Source organism: Ipomoea nil, unplaced genomic scaffold, assembly GCF_001879475.1.
Source record: "Ipomoea nil cultivar Tokyo-kokei standard unplaced genomic scaffold, Asagao_1.1 scaffold0302, whole genome shotgun sequence".
NCBI classification, from domain to species: Eukaryota; Viridiplantae; Streptophyta; class Magnoliopsida; order Solanales; family Convolvulaceae; genus Ipomoea; species Ipomoea nil.
Window position 1 is genome coordinate 953,172 of NW_017616730.1, and position 20,996 is coordinate 974,167.

The following is a 20,996-nucleotide window of genomic DNA, read 5'->3' on the forward strand; positions in this document are numbered from 1 at the left end:
AAAAAAAGGAAATAAAACTGTTCCGACAAGGCTCAAACATAACATAATTCGGCAGGAGTCCTTAGAATGTAAGAACAATTGGATTAATTGGATAATTCCAATCATGGTTAGTAAAATAGATTGAAATAAACTCTGCATTGGTACATATATGTGTACATGAACAGATGACACAAAACACTGAGATAGCAGTGGAAGCCATCTAGCGACCTCGCCCACGTCCACGCCCGCGCCCTCGTCCTCGGCCCCTCCCCATTGCCCGTCCTGAAACAGCAAAACAATGGAGACAACATTAGAAGTAAATATAGGCACGTTGTTAGTGAATTGGAGTAGTGCAGGCATACGAAAACTAATGGAGTACACACGGCCATACCAGCAGTGGGCTTTTTTGGCTTCACCCTAGGTGTTTCTTCCACCAGCAAAGTCTCGAGATTTAAACTGTCCGGCAGTATGTAATAACGAATGTTGTTACCCCTCACACTCAGGTGATCCATTGTCACGGGATTCTTCCCTTTTGGTGTAAGCTTTACAGTCTTCAAGTGTGTGTTCATGCTGACATCAACACCTGAAAATGACAAGCAAATTGCAATTCATAACATAATATATATGAATTCATAATCACATCCACTTTGTGCATCATGCTATTGTGGTATACTAAGCAGCAGCAAAGACATCCATGAACTAATCAATGCATATAAGAACAATTTCAACAATAGAAACCCGGGCATTCTAAAGAATCTAAATGCTCAATTACTACAAACAGACAAATATAAAGTTATACAGCCCATTTGCCACTTGGTCACTAGAAAAGCTTATATAGCCCCTTTCCCCATCAATATGGGACCAGAAAAGGCTTATACAGTATTATAGTCCCTTACCTATATGCAACAAATTAGGAACACCGAAAAATTGATCCCCTGATTTTGGAAATGCAACATTCCAGACTTTTCCACTAGCCATTCTAAACAAAAACTAATCACTTGACTCAATCTAGAGATTCAAATCAAGTCAATATATGCAACTGATTTTATTGTATTATCACTTAAACTTTCTATTAACAATTTCCTTTTGTCATTTCTTTGTGCATTGCACCAGTCCTGCTCCAGTATTAGAACTAGTAGGATTTAGATAAAACAGGAAGATCTTTACTACAGCTGTTCTTCTGATTCTTTAAGGGTGGACTGTTCAAGCATTTCTAGTTCACAGAGTCGCAATTACTGTCACCACAACCATTAATCCTAGTGAAAACCTAAAATCACAACACACACTATCCAGCTCGAAAAAAAAGGAGATTGCAAGAAATAACAACAAAAGATAAGGTAGACGGAGAGATACCAGTGATAGTTCCATGAACGACAGTGCCGTTTTTGAGCTCGATGGAGACAGTCTCATTGTTCAATTTCATCAAAAACCTGAAATGAATGCGTAAATCATTGAGCGGAAAGCTTTATGCGATTAATTTTGGCAGAAATATGCTAATTTTCATAAAAATAAATTAGTAAGAAAGAAAAACAGACCTGACGAGCTTCATCGTTGAGAGAGAGTGAACAAAATCGTTAGGTCTTACAGAGCCTTTGCTGGAGCGAAGGGTTTTAGGCGCTTAGGGCAATTTCAATCTTCAGGCGGAGCAACGACTTTATGCATTGGGTCTTGCTATATATACATAGTAAAGTTCCTTCTAAAGCCTATGGGCCTAAAATTATGTGGCCCAATAGTAAAAATGGGCCATATGGTCTTACAAAATCCGTAATTTTGAGTAAATATATTCATTTTGATAGGGTTATAAAGCAAGCATATCGTTATATCGTACACCAGGGCGCACAATGCATTGTGCGTCCTATCTAAAATAACGTCGTTTTTATGTTAGGAATTTATGTGTATTCTGTTAAGAGTTTGTGTATTATGTATTATATTAGATTATGTGTATTTTGTTATGAGTTTATGTACATTCGAAACAGATGATTTTTTTTGTTTAGAAATTAACGGCAGAAATAGGAAACGAATTTCTTTTAAAAAAACAGATACAAAACGACGTCGTTTTGGCCAGGACGCACAATGCATTGTGCTCCCTGGTGCACGATATAATTTGCCAGAGTAAGCCTACATGGTCTACATGTATACTTCGCGATCTCATGAGGGTCTTATATATACACTTCTCGACCCCCGTTGAGGGTCTACATGTCTACATCTCGACCCCTGAAGTCTACATGTGCAATCCCTAACATAGTGGGTATTTATAGATGTAACTTGGGTGTATTTCCTAACCCAAGAGTGTACATGTTTACTTGTCGACTTCAGCTCTACATTAGTAAATTTACCGACCTTCATGTTAGTAGACTTATCGACCTATGTATTAGTAATAAATTTCTTGACCATTAGTGTTAGGTAGGTCAACTTCGTCATCACCTCAACAACTTATAAAGTGTTATGACCAATTTGAGTGTCTAATCAATGAATGCGATGTACTACTCCGTACTTTATCATCATTATATTATGTCCCATTACCATTTAGTATACATACAAAACATTATGCCTAATTAATGTGATTGGGACCGCTTCTCCCAATTTGCACCACTGCACGCCAACCATAACATAAATACTTTGTATCGTATAATATGACATTTCGTGCAATAATTATCGTATTTTATTCATTTATTTTCTTTATCATCATGACAATACTACAAAAGTTACAAAAAGAACATAGAAATCTTAAATATAAACAAAACAAACCGAAACTCCCATGGCATGAAAGATCCTTTTATTGCAATCTTGTGCAGCAATATATAACGTGATGAGATTCAATTCCATGCACTCAAGCATTGGATGTGAAGTTAAAGTTTGCGCAGGTTGTCTGTCTTCCTAGCAGCGTCGAACTGAAACCCAATCTCGAGGTTGCCAGATCAAACTGCAAAAGATTGTCTTCCAACTGGTAACCGCCGATAACAATGGAAGTTCTAGGCTCTACGCCGCCGTCCAAGACCGCAAGGCACAGCGCATTCTTCCCGGAGTCCCTTAGGTCCACCATGGAATTCGAGCCGGTGATCGTCCACCTCGCGCTCTGCCCTTGCAGGACCAGAGTGATCCACGGCACCGACGCCCCGAGCCGCGTGGCAAGAACGTTGTCGGGGCTGAAACAGACCTTAAACGGCTTAACCGCCGCCACTCTAGTGATGTTCCTCGCGGCGGCGGCTTTGATGAAGGCGTTTGTCACGGCTTTGAAGATGGAGGTTTCCAGGACGGTGTAAGGATCGACGGTGCTGATTTTCGTGCCGCCGTTGCCTTGGCTGTCGATTTTAAGCAGTGAGGTGTTCACCGCCACGGATTTGTCTTCGACTTGGATTGACTTGACGCCGATGAAGTAATCCGCCGAGGGTTGGCCGGCGACGGAAGCGCCGGCGGTGCTGACGGGGTTGATCAGAAGCGGAGTGTACGTTAAGAGCTGCGACGCCTCCACGTTTAGCAGGAAATGGTACGGCCCGTCGCCGAAGAAGATAACGCCGGTGGACGACGACAGGCAGACGGCGAATTTCCGGTGGAAGCTAAAAGCGGCGGAGAATTGCGACGGGAGTCCTATACGGGTCCGGCCAAGCCCCGCCATTCCAACCGCGCCGGTGGCTAGCCCTTCCAACAGCGAAGTCGGCGCGCAGGAGAAAATGAAACGCGAAACATCCGCCGCTTTCCCCGGATTAAACCCGTTCGTCGAATCCACCGACACGACATCCTCCGCCAGCTCGCCGCTCGTGGACGTCCGGATAATCGGATTATGCGGAAACACGCCGCAGGTGTTATTATTACACCCGGGCCTCGGCCCAGAGAAGCAATCGCCGCACGCGGCGGACTTCGCCAGTGAGCACTGCGCGGACCGGCACCGGACCGGGCGGTAAGACGACGAAACGTAGCCGTTATCGCAGTCAACCCAGAGAAACTCGCCGCCTAAATGCACGACGAGGTTCACCGGCACAAGAGGCGTTCTTTGGTTGATTTTGGTAACGTATTGGAGAGTGGAAGCGTGTTTAGTGACGGGGACGACGAGAGCTTTAGGGCGAAAGGAGGTTTGGGCAAAAGAGGAGCAGAGAAAGAGAAGGAAGGAGAAGGACAAGAACTGAATAATGGAAGAAGCCGCCATTGTAGATGCTGAGAGGTAGCTTGAGTTGCAGGTTGCAAGAAATGCCCATAATTTATACGTATCAGTGGAGAGTGATCCGTACACGTACGCGGAGAACAGTTGTCAAATAGGACTATTCAAAGATGGTAGGCTAATGAGGAACCTTCTTGGCTTGTCAAACAAGTGGCTGGCCCGAGGCATAAAGCTTTCTTTTGTAGATTACTTTACAAATGGAAAAATGCTAGTTGGATTCTCTAATTATACTTTCAACTTTAATTCACTCATTTAAACTTTGAATGTAGATGTTTTCTTTTTAAGATCACAAAATAAAGATAATTGATCAATGATTGTCACGTAAGAGAGTAGAAAATGAGAGAAATGAGAGTATATGTAGTAAAACTCTTACAAATATTTGATAATTGGGTGACAGGATAATTGGACAAGGCATCGGACTCGACCTGACGCTCTTGATCTAACATGTTAAAGCAGTAAAGACAATCAAATAATAACAATCATGGTCAGATAGTAAGTGGAACAGTACACTTAAAGCACATTTATTGGTATGCCGACCGACAAAGAACATAAGTTATGGAAGAGAGCGCAAACCAATTACTAAGGAGTCACGACACTTAGTAAGGCCGGGGAGCCGTTGTACCATTATTGTAACCGTTATACTTAGTAACTCATTCTCTGGCATAAAAGTTGAACCCCTATGACAACAGGGTGGACACGTACATACACAAACTTGTACTTAAACTCTTAGGGGGTGTTTGGTTGGATGTAATATAGTTGTAATTGAATTGTAATTCAATGAAGACTTCAATTACAGTGTTTGGTTGGAATTGCAATTCCCTCCTTTTGTTGAATTGCAATTCATGGGGTAAACCCGTGAATTGCAATTCAATGTTTTTGGGAAAGGAAAAATGTAAGAAATGACAAAAATACCCTTTTTGATTGTTATTATTATTAATACACAAGGACATTTTAGTCTTTATACAACTTTTTCCTTCTCATCCCCAATAATTCCATTATTCCTTACCAAACAATGTAATTTGAATTCTTCTTTATTTCTACCTTATTTTTTTCCCACAAAATTACAATTCCTTTTATTCCTAATTTCTTCCTCCCAACCAAACACCCCATTAGAGATACTACTTTGGTTAAGTATTTCTTTTCAAATATATTTGGATTACTTATTTACCGTTATTATGAACCATGAAAGTGCAATTATGAATAATTTAAGTACATTAAAAAAAAAGTAGATTTACAATTTTTTTTTTTTTTTTGGAGTTTCTTTTACCAGCTAGCTAGAATCATGAAATGAGGTTTACTCACTATACATTCTTAGGTGGTGATTTATTATATATTAAATTTTGGAGACAGATTTAAAGTGTGAATTAAGCTAAATACAATTAAAAATTAAGGAATAAGGTTCAAATTGGCCACTGAACGTAACCTGAAAATGCAATTAGGCCACTGAACGAAAAAAAAAGTACAATTAGGTCACTGAACACTCCAAAAATGTGCAATTTCACCTGACAGCATGTTACCCTCAATTTTAGCAGGTTATCTGCTTACGTGGCAGCTGAGTTGTCATTTTTAATAAATTTTAAATATTTTTTAATAAATTTTTTTTAAAAAATAAAAACGACTATTTTATTTTTTATTTATTTTTTTCCAATTTTTTATAAAATTTATTATTAAAATTAATTATTAAAAATTATTTAAAATTTATTAAAAATGCCAACTCAGCTGCCACGTAAGCAGGTAACCTGCTAAAATTGATGGTAACCTGCTATCCGGTGAAATTGCACACGTTTGAAGAGTTCAGTGGCCTAATTGCACGTTTTTGGAGTGTTCAGTGGCCTAATTGCACTTTTTTTTTTTTTCGTTCAGTGGCCTAATTACATTTTCAAGTTACGTTCAGTGGTCAATTTGAACCTTATTCCAAAAATTAATATAAAAAGGTATACGATAACCCCAAACCTTTTTTTAGTTGTAAACTGTAATCATGCAAGAAACACCATTATTAATCAACATTATAGTTTTTTTCTTTATATATAATTAATAGGGATATGATTATATGCTTGTATTTATGACTCATGACTCTAATTTGGTCAAATTTTGACCAGACAGCTAATAGTTTTATACGTTATGGATAATTTAAAATACTTAAATAGTACAGTGTGACTTTTGATAGTCAAGATTACTTAACTTGTGGGCAAATACCACCTATATATAAATCTTATCTAAAATTCACAATTAGAATATAAGGCCAGAAACAAAGTAAACATTAAAGAATAGTCAGCTCTCTATGGTCCTGTTTGGTAAAATAGTTAATCTAGAGATTAATTTTAATACCATTATTATCTCTTTAATTTGGTTAAATTCAATATAAATACTTGGTTAATTAGCTTTTTGTAACTATAAAATGTTAAAATTCAAAAAGCTATTCAAAACAACTTTTTCAACTAGCTTTTTTGAGAAAATAAATTATACCAAACAAGTGTTAGCTAACAATTAATTTACCAAACACCTTTCTACAATCATCTAATGTTATTAACTAGTTTTATCCTCTAATTAATCCAATCAACTAATAGAAACAGCTATCAGCTAACAGACATTTACCAAACAGGGCTATATATATATATATATATATATATATATATATATATATATATATATATATATAGTTAATACCCAAAATGGTCCCTCGACTATGCCATAATTACCAATTTGGTCCTCAACTACCATTCTTACTCAATTAAGTCCTCAACTATGTAACTTTTACTCAATTAAGTCCTCAACTATACAATTCTTACCCAATTTAGTCCTCAACTATACAATTCTTACCCAATTTAGTCATCTGTATTAATTTGACTGTTTGTTGACTGTCAAAAGTCGGGATAAAATTATAATTTTACAAGATTTCTCCTTCCTCTCCATTTAGCAGCGCCAAACCATGCAGTAATACACTCCGATCAGATTTCGATCGTCAAAAAATCGTTGGAAATCAAATTCATGGGCTATCCGATGCATAACCACTACTTCGATACTGACAGGTTTAGAACCCAACCGGAGCTTATTGTTACATGGTTTGGCGCTGCTAAATGAGGAGGAAGGAGAAAACTTGTAAAATTACAACTTTATTTCCACTTTTGACAATCAACAAACAGTCAAATTGACAAATGACTAAATTGGATAAAAATTATATAGTTGAAGACTTAATTGGGTAAAAATGATAGTCGATGACCAAATTGATAATTACGACATAGTCGAGGGACTATTTTAGGTATTAACTATATATATATATATATATATATATATATATATATATATATATATGCTGACCAAAATTAATAATTGGGGGACAGCTGACAGCTCATTATTACGTGCGATCAGCGGCCGCCCTACACACCTTATATCACCTTAACACCTTTCATTTTCGTTATTTAGCCATCCTGATATAATTTATTTTTATAATGTATTAATTTGACTAAATGTAAGTTATGTAACCATGTAAATATCATGGACCCCAACTTATCCAAACTAAGTTATTGATATAGAATATAAGGCAAATTATTTCGTGGAACCAGGTCTACCTTACAAGATAGATGCAGATCCAAAACACACAATTTACATACTGAATGTTCACAATTTTATAAAAAGTAAATTGTGAATATTAAGTATATAAATTATGTATGTAAATTGTAAACATTCATTATGTAAATTGTGTATTTTGAACTCGAATCTATCTTGTAAGATGAACCTTGGTCCATGGTATAATTCTTGATAACATAAACCGTGGATAAACAACGCCAATAACATTGGGTGACATCAATCGTTGAATCTCATTGAAGCAAGAGAGATCATTCAATCTGCACATATTTTTGCTCCTCGATTTACATTGTGGCACAAGGACAACAAGAACAATGAGAAGCCCACAATAAGATATAACATTATCCACAACAGGTTTGTTTCAAGGCCTTTTTTTTATACTCTCCCATGCCTAAAAACCAAACTTTTCCCAGTGGCCCAACATTTCTCCACAAATAAATGGCAAATTATGTTGTGGAACCGTGTCCACATTGTAAGGTGGACACAGTTTCAAAAATGTTCATAATTATGAATATAATAATTTAAAAATTATGAACATATAATTCTATAATTATGAACATAGAGCTGTGAACATAATTATGAACATATAGTTCTGTAATTATGAATATAGAGATTCAATAATTGTGAATATGAAGTTCAAAAATTATGAATATATAGCTTTATAATTATGAACATATAGTTAGTAATTATGAACATAGAGTTCTGTAATTGTGAATATAGAGTTCAATAATTATGAATATGAAGTTCAAAAATTATGAATATATAGCTTTATAATTATGAACATATAGTTTAGTTATTATGAATATAAAATCATGTACACCTTGCAAGGTGGACATGGTTCCACAGCCTAACGATTGCAAATAAATGATTAGATATTATCATCAATTTTCAGTATTTTAAAAAATATATATATATGTAAAACTATTATTAGATAACCAAATTTTGCATATTACAACTCAACTGGTTAATAAAAAAAAACTCAACTGGTTAATAACTAATTCAAAATAGTTTTATTGATTTCAATTCACAATTAAGAGGGCAGGCCAACATAACCGCTCATATAGTAAGTAAGAGTATCGCCACTAGAAGAATTTATTAATTCTCGGGACCTTTTGATCCCTCTAATGCACACAAATATATATATATATATATATATATATATATATATATATTCGAAGAATATATCTTATTGCCTTTTAAACATTAGTAGGATCGGCTCACTTTGGTCGCTATCGAGTCTAACTACATGAGCCGAGTCCGTCCACTGATTTGGCTACATACTCAATTCATCGAGTTTCATAAACTTTACTTTCTTAGTAATCGCAAAGTACATAATTAAATTTAGTATTGGTGGGAATCAACCAATTCACCGCTGGAGGGAAGGAATCAGAAGCGATAACCACGAGATACAAAAGTTTACAAAATGTGAAGCATTTCTCTCTGTCTCTTTTCTTAAATTTTTTTTTTTTTTTTTTGGGGGAACATTCTTGTTCTGGTCAACCATGGATTTAAGAGGGATCCAGTTCAAAGTAGGAAGTGGGTCACCGGTGCGCAGGTGGTCCGAGCATGGCTCTTTAGCGAGCAGGCCGGCCAACATGGAACGTGGCCAATTGTTATACCATGGACCAAGATTTATATTTCATTGTGAACTTTGATACAAAAATTATGTATCTTCAATTAACACATTATGTACTTATAGTTAACAATTTATGTACATGTAAATAAATAACTTGATAATTTCTGACACATAATATGATAGCTACAGATAAAGAAACTATTAACTGCATGTACATAATATATAACCTATAGATACAGAATCTGACCTGATAATTGCTGACACACAATATGATAGCTACATGTACAGAACTATCAACTACAGATACAAAATGTGTCAACTATAGATGCAGAATCTGAAGATTATTTTTGAATTAAAATCTATAATGCAAGATATACCCTGATCCATGGTATAATTTGCCGAATGTCGCCGTGTTTGAAGTTTGAACCGTGCGTTTCATGTCGTGGTCCATACTGATCTCCCTCGCCGGCTCGCCGCATATATCTTGCATAGTGCTTTGTGTTAAAAGTAAATAAGTAATAATCCAAAACGACAAAACAAGAAAGGCAAAAACGACAACATATATTCGAATTTGACTTCATTTTACCCGCACCGGTTTAGCTCAATGGTTTAGTGGGCAGTATTTGAGGTAAGAGATCAAGGTTTGAACCTCGGTGGCGGCAGTGTGGGAATTATGTCTAAAGTGGACAGATTCCTTGTGTGCACGGGCATTTGGCCCTATCTACTAACTCATTGAGTATTTACATCCTCCTACATGCTCTGTCGGGTCGGAATGTGGGGGCCCTTCGAGTCGGGGATTCAGCCTTTTGGAGTAAGAAAGGCAAAAACGACAACATATATTCGAATTTTACTCATTTGGTTATGCTATATATATATATATATATATATATATATATATATATATATATATACATACTAGTTTTTTACGCGCAATGCGCGATTGGGATAATGCCCAATGCATTTTTTTTAAATAAGTACTTTAAAGTATATTAAGGCAGGATTATATTGAAATTGTTCATGCATAGATAATTGAAGGTTGAATTTGCGTATTTAAATAGGTAATTCTTCTCCCAAAGGTTGAGTCCCCAACCCCAAGGGCCTCCCACACTCCGACCCGACAGAGCATTGTAGGAAGTTGTAAATCACAGTGACTCAATGGTTCAACAGACAGGGCCAAATGCTGATACGCACAAGGAATCTGTCCACTTTGGACATAATTCCCGCACTGCCGCTGCCGAGGTTCAAATCTTGGTCTCTTCTCCCAAATACTACCCACTAAACCATTGAGCTAAGCCCGTGCAGGTTAAATAGGTAATTCTAAGTTTACAAATGCAAGATAATATAGTCAAGATTGATTATAATTGTCAATAAAATAATTGTATAGGTATGGTTGAAACCAAATACGGGACATAAGGGAAAACAAATAAAAATTAGGGCATAAAATATTAAATATATACTAATATTGTTTGAGGAGATTCCGACATTAGGATTTGTGGTTAAGTTCTATTAAGACTTAGCTTTAATATTAGAATTAGATTAATGGTGTAGTTATAATTCTATATTAGACTTTAATATTAGAATTAGACTACCGGTGAATTAACGGAAAAGTTAAATGGATAATCATATAATTAAGGATAAATTATAAAATCTTAAAAGAAAAAAAATTAAAACCTGAACAATATGAACCATTCATTTGATTTAATAATTTGGCGGTCATTTTTTTACCCAATGTTAATAATTAAATAAATTCGCTGGTCAAATCCGCTAGTATAATCCGCTAACGCTAACCGCTAACTGCTGATTGTCAAACAAGGACATTGCGAGGTAGTTCTCACTTCAATTTGTTGTGTGATTTGAATACTCTCTTTGTCACAAAATCTCTCAAGTAGTTAATATGGTTGGCTTTATTAATTTTTTTTTTTAATTTTTTCATGGTATTAATAAAATACTTGGTAAATAAATATATAGCATTATTTTGTATTATAACTTTGATATTTAATTAGAAAAATAGTGCACAAAAAATATAATAGATAATGTAGTGAATATAATTAATCAATTGATGAATTTGAATGTAAAAATTTTTACATTTGAGAAAAATAAAGACAATATAACTAATGAAAATATTTCTTTTAATTAATTTATTGATAATTAATAATTTTTTTTCACTGAATAAAGACATTGTAAGGATAATGTAGCGAATATAATCAATTAATAAATTTGAATATAAAGAATTTTTATATTGAAGAAAAATAAAGACAATATAACTAATAAAATTATTTCTCTTATTTAATTTATTGATAATGAATAATTTTTTTTTGAATAAAGACATTGTGGACACATAATTCTAAATTAAATAAATGCATATGTATTATTTTTCGTTGTAACTACTAAATTATTATTTATATAATTTAATAAGAGTAAAATAGAGTACTAATTATGCCAACTTTGATTGGGATGAGGTTCGAACCTAAGACCTTTTTTTTTTTTTTATTAATGAAATCAATGAGTAAGTTAACGGTGAACTAACGGCAATTCTTAAAATTTTAGCGGAATTAGTAATGGTGTGTGGGTATTTTAGTAAATTTTAGTGTAAAATTTAAATCTGATCAATCTTTTAATCAATCTGAGCCATACATTTGATTAAAATCTGTGACCGCCATTTTTTCTACCCATTATAGGCCTAACTCTTTTGGGCTCTTATTAGTATAGTAGATATATATATATATATATATATATATATATATATATATATATATATATATATATGAATTTCAACACATTTTATCAAGTATTTCATGTTTAATCAGTTTAATATATTTGAAATATTTATGAATATTTCATCATATTCTACGCTCCTACATATTACCTGAGCACACATGCGGGAACAGATCCAAAATTTTATTTGAGTGGGAGAGAATAATGAGAAGTTAAAATGAATTTAAAAATATCCATAACAAAATATTAAATACCAACAAGCCTTTGTAACATAGTAATATATATTAACATAAACAACCTTTTGTAAACTGCCAGTAACATTAACACAGTAAATAGCTAGCCTTTATACACAGACTTTGTAACATAGTAATATTAACATAAACACACTGCCAAATGAAACCATAACCAAGAGAAGCCAATGAAACCATAACCAAGAGAAATCCACAACAAATTGATCAAGTGGACTCACATAATTTGAAGCATGACTAGAAAGCTCTATGAAAAGATTGGAGAAAAGTGACATTACTAATTTCAATAATTTAAAATTCGTAATATGATTATAGTATTGTTGATCATGATTAGATTAACTTCAATCATAAAAAAATAATATCACTCAAAACCTCCACGCACGTAAAACATGTCACCATCATTATATTAATTTGCCATATAGTTAATTAATGTAACACGTGGCTGCAAGTTGCCTAAAAAGATTAAATTATTGTGATCGAGTAAGTGGAACATAATTATCTCCCTCAAAAATCACGATTCAATTCTTGTCAATAACTTTTTAGTTAAACATGTTACATAGGGCCTTCCTAATACGGTGTATTTCTCATGTTTAATTTTTGACTTATTATACAAAAGTAGAGTTTAATCAATGCGCACTCTTGTTATTGTGGCTTGATTGGAATGGAATCCTAATTAGGTAAATCATGTCAATCCATAAAAATGATTAAGTTGTCACCTTTAATGATTAATGATCTTGCAAGATTTTGGATCCTCATTGATCGATATCCGGAAATATAAATGCCACACTTTTCAAACTATAATAACTTTCCTAAACTACTCATTACCTAAATGAATTTAATATTGTCATTTAGATTGAGACTCAATCAAATAAAAGATCGATTTTTGTTACAGCGAGACAAATCTACGATCATTATTAGGATGCGTCTATATAAATTAAATTATTCTTTCAAAAGGTTGAATTTTTAACCCAAATTAAGGCCTCACATCCAAATTTGATAAAGCATTTGGGAGAATGTAAATCACAGTAATTCAATGGCCCAACCATGGTTGCAGTAGGCGCTAGGCGCTAGGCGCTAGGCGCTAGTCGGGCGTCAAAAAATAGTGGGAGACTTGCAGTTTGACAATTTTAATGAGACTGTTTTCAACATTCAATCAAATAACACATCGAAGTACATGAAATAATGATAATTCATAAGTCATAACATCAAAATAATATTAAAAAATAAAAATACTCAAAAACTTCAATCATCCAAAGATTCAAATCATCAAACTAGTCTATGGATGGCTGGACCAGACGAAATCGATCGATTCGGCCGAGTTGGCCGACTAGGCCAATTTTGACCGATTTCTTCGCCTAGGCGCCCGGTCGATTTTTGGGCGCCTAATAGTGAAAGCGGAACGGCCTAGAGGCGCTTAGGCGCCGCCTAGGCTGATTTTTACAACAGTGGGCTCAGCAGACAGGTGGATAAATTAAATTCTATTGTTTTATTAGGAAGATCTTCTACAAAGAACTCAATTGAGAATGTGTTAACAAAATTGAACTTGTGATCTTTTACTACGAAAATCATGCTCCATCTAGTCCGTCACACTTAAAAAGGTGGGTGATTTTTTTTTTTTTTGTCAATATAATAAATAAATTTTAAATTAAGATGTGGAAAAAAAAAATAGCTGAAAAATGAGGTTGTGACAAAATGTAAGGAACAGAATAAGATGCAGGGTATGAATGATGGTGGTGGTGGGTGGATTCAGTGGGCGCATGGGATTCTTGTAATATGCTCTTGGACCACCTGGTATACCCTTCCTTTTATGTAATTATTATTACATTAGATTTAATGGCATACTTTGAAAGCAATTGATAAGAATAGTAATAATTCTTTTTTTTTTTTTTTTTTTTTTGCAATTAATTAAGTCATGAAAGCTTATCGATATAAAATATTAATAATATCATTTGATATATGGAGCTGAATAAAGGTTATCTTGGACCGAAGTAGCAAGTATAAGCTAGGAAGAGTGTTCACACTACCCTATAAAATACTATAAACATATACCTACCATTAGTCTCATCATATGCCATCCATCTTTATTAGTTAACCTTAAAAAATATTATCTGGGCTCCCAAATTCTGTTTCATGCTTTTATATTGATATTGATATTTTCTTTGAAACTCACGTTATGAAGATAACATATCAGCTCTTTCCACATTAGGGAGTACGTAAAAATTAAGAGTCCATATAGTAGAACTCGTTAATTAACTCAATCTTGATATAGTAGTAGAGAGTTGATTGTCAAATCATTTGCATGACTTATCACCTGTCACACGCAATATGAACTTTTCCAATCTTACACATGGGTATGACACATCTTCCCAAGCCCCTACTCGGGAAGGTTTTCTTCATTCAGTCTCGGACTAGAGACTATTCACTCTACCATTGTTAAATGAATAAAAAGGACATATATTGTCCCAAAATGAGTAGCCAGGTAGGTGGATGATGGTTCTCGTACCATAAGATCATTAGTTCATTTCTTACCAACACCATCTTAGTCGAGTATGTCGAACATGTGTGGTTTATACATACAAACGAAGTTTATTCAATGTATATTTTCAAATAGTAATTGTGTGTTTTCCTCGGCAAAGTAGTAATTGTTTATCCATTGGAGGAACATAAGCTATATGTTGCCTTGTGCCCTTGTCAGGCAGGCTAGCTAGGTTTGTCCCTCCCATGAGATACACTACCTTAATTAGCTTCTTCATTCTTGAACTATAATACATGCCAGAACAGTAGGTTTTGAAAATAAATGAATAGATTTCCACTGTATAATGATTAGTTAGTTAATGCTGACTCTATGGAGTATGTATAGTACTATATAATGAGATGAGCTTAGATAAGTTCCTGTTTAATAAATAAATGAGTTAATAAAATGTATTCGACTATAGTGATTTTTCTCAATTTCGTCCTAAACGATTTTGGTGACCTAATATCGTCCCAGACTTTTGTGTTTCGCTCAATTTAGTCCTCCATTTGTTATTCCGTCAAATTAGTGTTAAATAAAGGGACAATTCAGTAATGTCAATATTGATCTCTTTTTATTTTCAACTTGTGAAGTGCGAAATTCCACTTTCTTGTACGAATTACACCCAGAATTACTCCCGGACCTGCAAATCAAATTTTATATTCGCAGTTTTAGGAGTAATTCTGGGAGTAATTCGTAAAAAAAAAAAAGGATTCCGCAGTTCACATATCTATGAGTAAAGAGATGCCAATATTAAAATTACTGAATTGTCTATTTATTTAACACCAAATGGACACAATAACAAATGAGGGACTAAATTGAGTAAAAACACAAAAATCTGGGACTAAATTGAGCGAAACACAAAAGTCTGGGACGATATTAGGTCACTAAAGTCGTTTAGGACGAAATTGAGAAAAACCACTATAGTCGAGGACGATTTTGGGTATTAACTCATAAATAAATGGATGTTAGCTATTGTTAGCTGATTGAGTTAATTAAAGGTATAACTAGTAGATAATATTAGGTGATTGTAGAAAAATGTGTGGTAAATTAGCTGTTAGCTGATAGTTGCTTGGTATAATTTCTCTTCTTAAAAAACTAATTGAAAAAGTTGCTTTGAGCAGTTTTTTGAATTTTAGCATTTTAGAGTTACAAAAAGTTAATTAACCAAACACTTATATTGAACTTTTTAACCAAATTAAACAATTAATACTGATCAAATAAACCAAAATTGACTGATAAACTAACTATTTTACCAAACAGCAGGGTCTAAGTATTGTGATCATGACCATCGAAATCCCAATTATAGCGGATAATCTCGGCCGTTTTTAAGGTTGAAACCACTACATTAACATACATGCACTGATTACTTCCACTTGGTTGAAATGGACATACATGCTTATGATTGTCACGCGTGAATTTATTGCCATCGAGATAATCGAACTAACATTATATATTCACCATTCAAACTTAACAACTTAATTATGACAAGAATTTAACAACCTAACAAGTTTAATTAGGATAAGAAGTTAAGGATGTTTATATTTAATTTGGAGGAATGGGTAAGGATTTGTCTGACCTAAACGGATCAAACTCGAACCACAATGTAATCATTTAGGCAAGATAGGCTGGTGGCATAAAATTCACTTATCTTTAATAAATACTCCCTCTGTCTCATTTTATGTGTTGAATTTGGTAAAGTTATTTACAATTTAAATTTTCATAATATTAAATTCAGAATTAGTAACTTTCAAAAAAAATTTAGAATTAGTATGTGAAATTTATATATTTAAAAACTATATGAAAAGTACTATTAAACACAAAAAATCAAATTTAAAAACTATAAATAAATACTAAAGAAAACAATGAAAGAAAAAGAGTTGATTTGACCAATGAATAGTAAGTAGGACAGATAAAATGGGATAGAGGAAGTAGTTATTAGTGTGGTTTTATTTTTTATAAGTTCAAATTCCAAACTTAAAGGTTTATCACCAGGCAACTTCTTTTTTTCCTTTAAAAAAAAAAAATTATTAATAAGATTTAAATCTTACATCTTACGACAAGTTGATTGACTAGTTGAACTGTGTCTGCGATAACTTTTAATGCTTTTATTTTCTAAACTTAATATCGTGATAATATTAAAAATAAAAATAAGATTAAAAAACACTATAACTTTTTCACGCATAAAATATGATAGCGATATGACAGAACACATTTGAAAATGTAAGGCATGCATCATTGGTCAACGGGTCAAGAAAGCTTTTAAATATATGATACTCCATATATATATATATATATACTAGTTTTTTACGCGCATTGCGCGATTGGGATAATGCCCAATGTTTTTTTTTTTTAAATAAGTACTTTAAAGTATATTAAGGCAAGATTATATTGAAATTGTTCATGCATAGATAATTGAAGGTTGAATTTGCGTATTTAAATAGGTAATTCTTCTCCCAAAGGTTGAAGTCCCCAACCCCAAGGGCCCTCCACACTCCGACCCGACAGAGCATTGTGGGAAGTTGTAAATCACGGTGACTCAATGGTTCAGCAGACAGGGCCAAATGCTGGTACGCACAAGGAATCTGCCCACTTTGGACATAATACCCGCATTGCCGGCGCCGAAGTTCAAACCTTGGTCTCTTCTCCCAAATACTACCCACTAAACCATTGAGCTAAGCTCATACGGGTTAAATAGGCAATTCTAAGTTTACAAATGCAAGATAATATAGTCAATATTGATTATAATTGTCAATAAAATAATTGTATATGCATGGTTGAAACCAAATACGGGACATAAGGGAGAACAAATAAAAATTAGGGCATAAAATATGAAATATATACTAATATATATTGTTTGAGGAGATTCCGACATTAGGATTTGTGGTTAAGTTCTATTAAGACTTTAATATTAGAATTAGATTAATGATGTAGTTATAATTCTATATTAGACTTTAATATTAGAATTAGATTAACGGTGAATTAACGGAAAAGTTAAATGGATAATCATATAATTAAGGATAAATTAAAAAAATCTTAAAAGAAAAAAATTAAAACCTGAACAATATAAACCATTCATTTGATTTAATAATTTGGCGGTCATTTTTTCTACCCAATGTTAATAATTAAATAAATTCGGTGGTCAAATCCGCTTGTATAATCCGCTAACGTTAACCGCTAACTGCTGATTGTCAAACAAGGACATTGCGAGGTAGTTCTCACTTTAATTTGTTGTGTGATTTAAATACTCTCTTTGTCACAAAATCTCTCAAGTAGTTAATATGGTTGGCTTTATTAATTATATTTTTTAAATTTTTTCATGGTATTAATAAAATACTTGGTAAATAAATATATAGCATTATTTTATGTTATGACTTTGATATTTAATTAGAAAAATAGTGCACAAAAAAAGATAATAGATAATGTAGTGAATATAATCAATTGATGAATTTGAATGTAAAAATTTTTACATTTGAGAAAAATAAAGACAATATAACTAATGAAAATATTTCTTTTAATTAATTTATTGATAATTAATAATTTGTTTTTTCACTGAATAAAGACATTGTAAGGACAATGTAGCGAACATAATCAATTAATAAATTTGAATATAAAGAATTTTTATACTGAAGAAAAATAAAGACAATATAACTAATAAAATTATTTATCTTATTTAATTTATTGATAATGAATAATTTTTTTTTTTGAATAAAGACATTGTGAACACATAATTCTAAATTAAAGAAATGCATATGTATTATTTTTTGTTGTAACTACTAAATTATTATTTATATATATAATTTAATAAGAGTAAAATAGAGTACTAACTATGCCAACTTTGATTGGGATGAGGTTCGAACCTAAGACCTTTTTTTTTTTTTTTTTTTTTTTTTTTTTTTTTTTTTATTGAAATCAATGAGTAAGTTAACGGTGAACTAACGGCAATTCTTAAAATTTTAACGGAATTAGTAACGGTGTGTGGGTATTTTAGGAAATTTTAGTATAAAATTTAAATCTGATCAATCTTTTAATCAATCTGAGCCATTCATTTGATTAAAATCTGTGACCGCCATTTTTTCTACCCATTATAGGCCTAACTCTCTTGGACTCTTATTAGTATATAGTAGATATATATATATATATATATATATATATATATATATATATATATATATATACTGGTTCAAATGTGAATAGTGTTTCATGTGCGGTTGGTGGTGTTTCATGTGCGGTCGGTGTGGATCACTATCGAGTATGCATAAATGCACCACACCTTACCAACCTAATGATGCATTTCCGAACACTTTGTGGTGCTTTTATGCGTACATAATAGTAAGTGACGTACGAGAAACACTATCTGCACTGGAATTTGACCATATATATATATATATAAGAGTCATTATATCATTATTATAAATAGTTAGCTCAAAAATTAAAGTTGATTACTGACCGCTGCACCAATTAAAGCCATTTCCACTAAAATATTCTCCAAAATTTAGAACATTATATTAGTCAGTATTATAATTATTATATTCTGTTGCCAAGCTAGGATAACTACCTTGTGGATGGTCATTTCTTGGATCGCAGAATATAATGCGTTACGTTTTTTAACCTATCCGTTAATTAAAATTTAATTCAAGTTGATGTCCCTATAGGACAACTTAAGCGTGATAAAGTTATAGGTCAGTTCCATTGGTCAACTCAAGCAATATGTTCATTATTTCAAGACTAAATATTAACTTTTTGAAATATCAATCCGAGTCCATTTGGGTGGAGATAATGTTAGGCATGTAACTCCCCTGCTAGACCTATAAGTGTTGCAAATAGTCGACTTATATATGAAGTGTGACTTTGTTTATATATAGTCGTCATAATTGTGTGAGTATATTGACATGCCACTTGACTAGTAATCAAACGACACCGCATTAGCCAATTTGGAATGCGTTATTAGAGCCTAGACAACTTGAATTAAATATACATAGTTCCTCAATTCTACGATGTTCTAGATTATCTTATATCTCTTTCATTGCATTTACTAATATGTATTACCAACTCTATTTGATCGAAGATGTACAATCTCTCAATCTCATTATACTTGACCCTACTTAGTATAAGTTTCGACTCCTACCCCTGTTTAATTTGCATCATCATAACTAGTTAATTTGCAAATATATAAGTATTACTTTTGTTTATTTTACCTGTCTCGTTTATTATTTATGAATTAAACAAAGTTTTTTTCTCTTATTTTATTTTTAATTTTCTTATAACATTCAAAATTTAAAATTTTGGAGAAAATATTTGCATTCCATAGGTGTATATTTTCCAATATTTAAATGCACAATTGAATTCTTTTTTATGATGATAAAATTTCATAGTCACTATTTGAAAATATACACTACATTATTACTTTGTAATTGTCTGTAAATCACACCTGGACCACCCTTTGGAAACTTGTGACTTTTAGATTTTAAAGAAAAAAATAAGTTACACCCACTTGATCACTCTTTTTTAACATACTAAATTATTTAGGGAGGTTTGAGTATTAATAGTGATTTTAAAGATTACTAGATAAAGCAATTGGTGCAAATTTCAATTCGGAATATTACTATATTAGCACTAACTCATCACTATTTTGACAAGAAAGGTTATCTATTTTCTTTTGCAAAAAATATTAATTTTACCTAAAAGTATATATTCCATCACCTAATTAGTTATTGTACATTAATTGACTAGAAAGAAAAGAAAAAGGGGGGAAAAAAGTAAGTTATCAATAAGATATATCAAGATATACAAAGTAGAGAACAAAACGAGAGCATTTTATATGTACATTATGTTATCTTTCAAGATTTCTAATATTATTATTGTTGGTGGTGTGAATTAATTCGACAATTCTAATATAAATTTTTGAATTCGAGTTTAAAATGATTGACAAAGTATGAAAAAGCAAGGAGGAGGAGATGAATGAGTTCTTGGTTACTTGGAAAGCGTAAAAAATATAGTATATTTGTATTATCAGAGCGTGATAATCTAAACGTTACTGATATGGTATATACGGGTATGGGTACGTATACGGGTAAGGGTTGGAGCTCGGGTTCCAAACAATGGATCGGGATTCGGGAAGCTCCGGTACAACCTAATGCCCAAAAGTCCCCCCTAGTAGCATTTAATACGCTATTTATAGGTAGGAAAAGGAGCCAGGTTCCAGGTTTCTCGGCATGGCTGGCA

At 32.9% G+C, this 20,996-nt stretch overlaps 2 protein-coding genes across 2 annotated transcripts; both read right to left on the reverse strand.

Moving 5' to 3' along the window:
- On the reverse strand, window positions 1-1,629 carry LOC109160748 (small nuclear ribonucleoprotein Sm D1-like). The gene is made up of 4 exons (XM_019308990.1): window positions 1,515-1,629; window positions 1,333-1,409; window positions 371-562; window positions 1-261 (listed from the first exon to the last, which is right to left on the reverse strand). The coding sequence occupies exons 1-4, from the start codon at window positions 1,526-1,528 to the stop codon at window positions 200-202; spliced, it is 345 nt and encodes a 114-aa protein (XP_019164535.1). The 5' UTR covers window positions 1,529-1,629; the 3' UTR covers window positions 1-199.
- Window positions 1,630-2,606: 977 nt separating this feature from the next.
- Window positions 2,607-4,335, reverse strand: LOC109160758 (basic 7S globulin-like). Its single transcript, XM_019308999.1, has one exon. It carries the CDS (start codon window positions 4,121-4,123, stop codon window positions 2,810-2,812), a length of 1,314 nt encoding a protein of 437 aa, XP_019164544.1. The 5' UTR covers window positions 4,124-4,335; the 3' UTR covers window positions 2,607-2,809.
- Window positions 4,336-20,996: the final 16,661 nt, after the last annotated feature.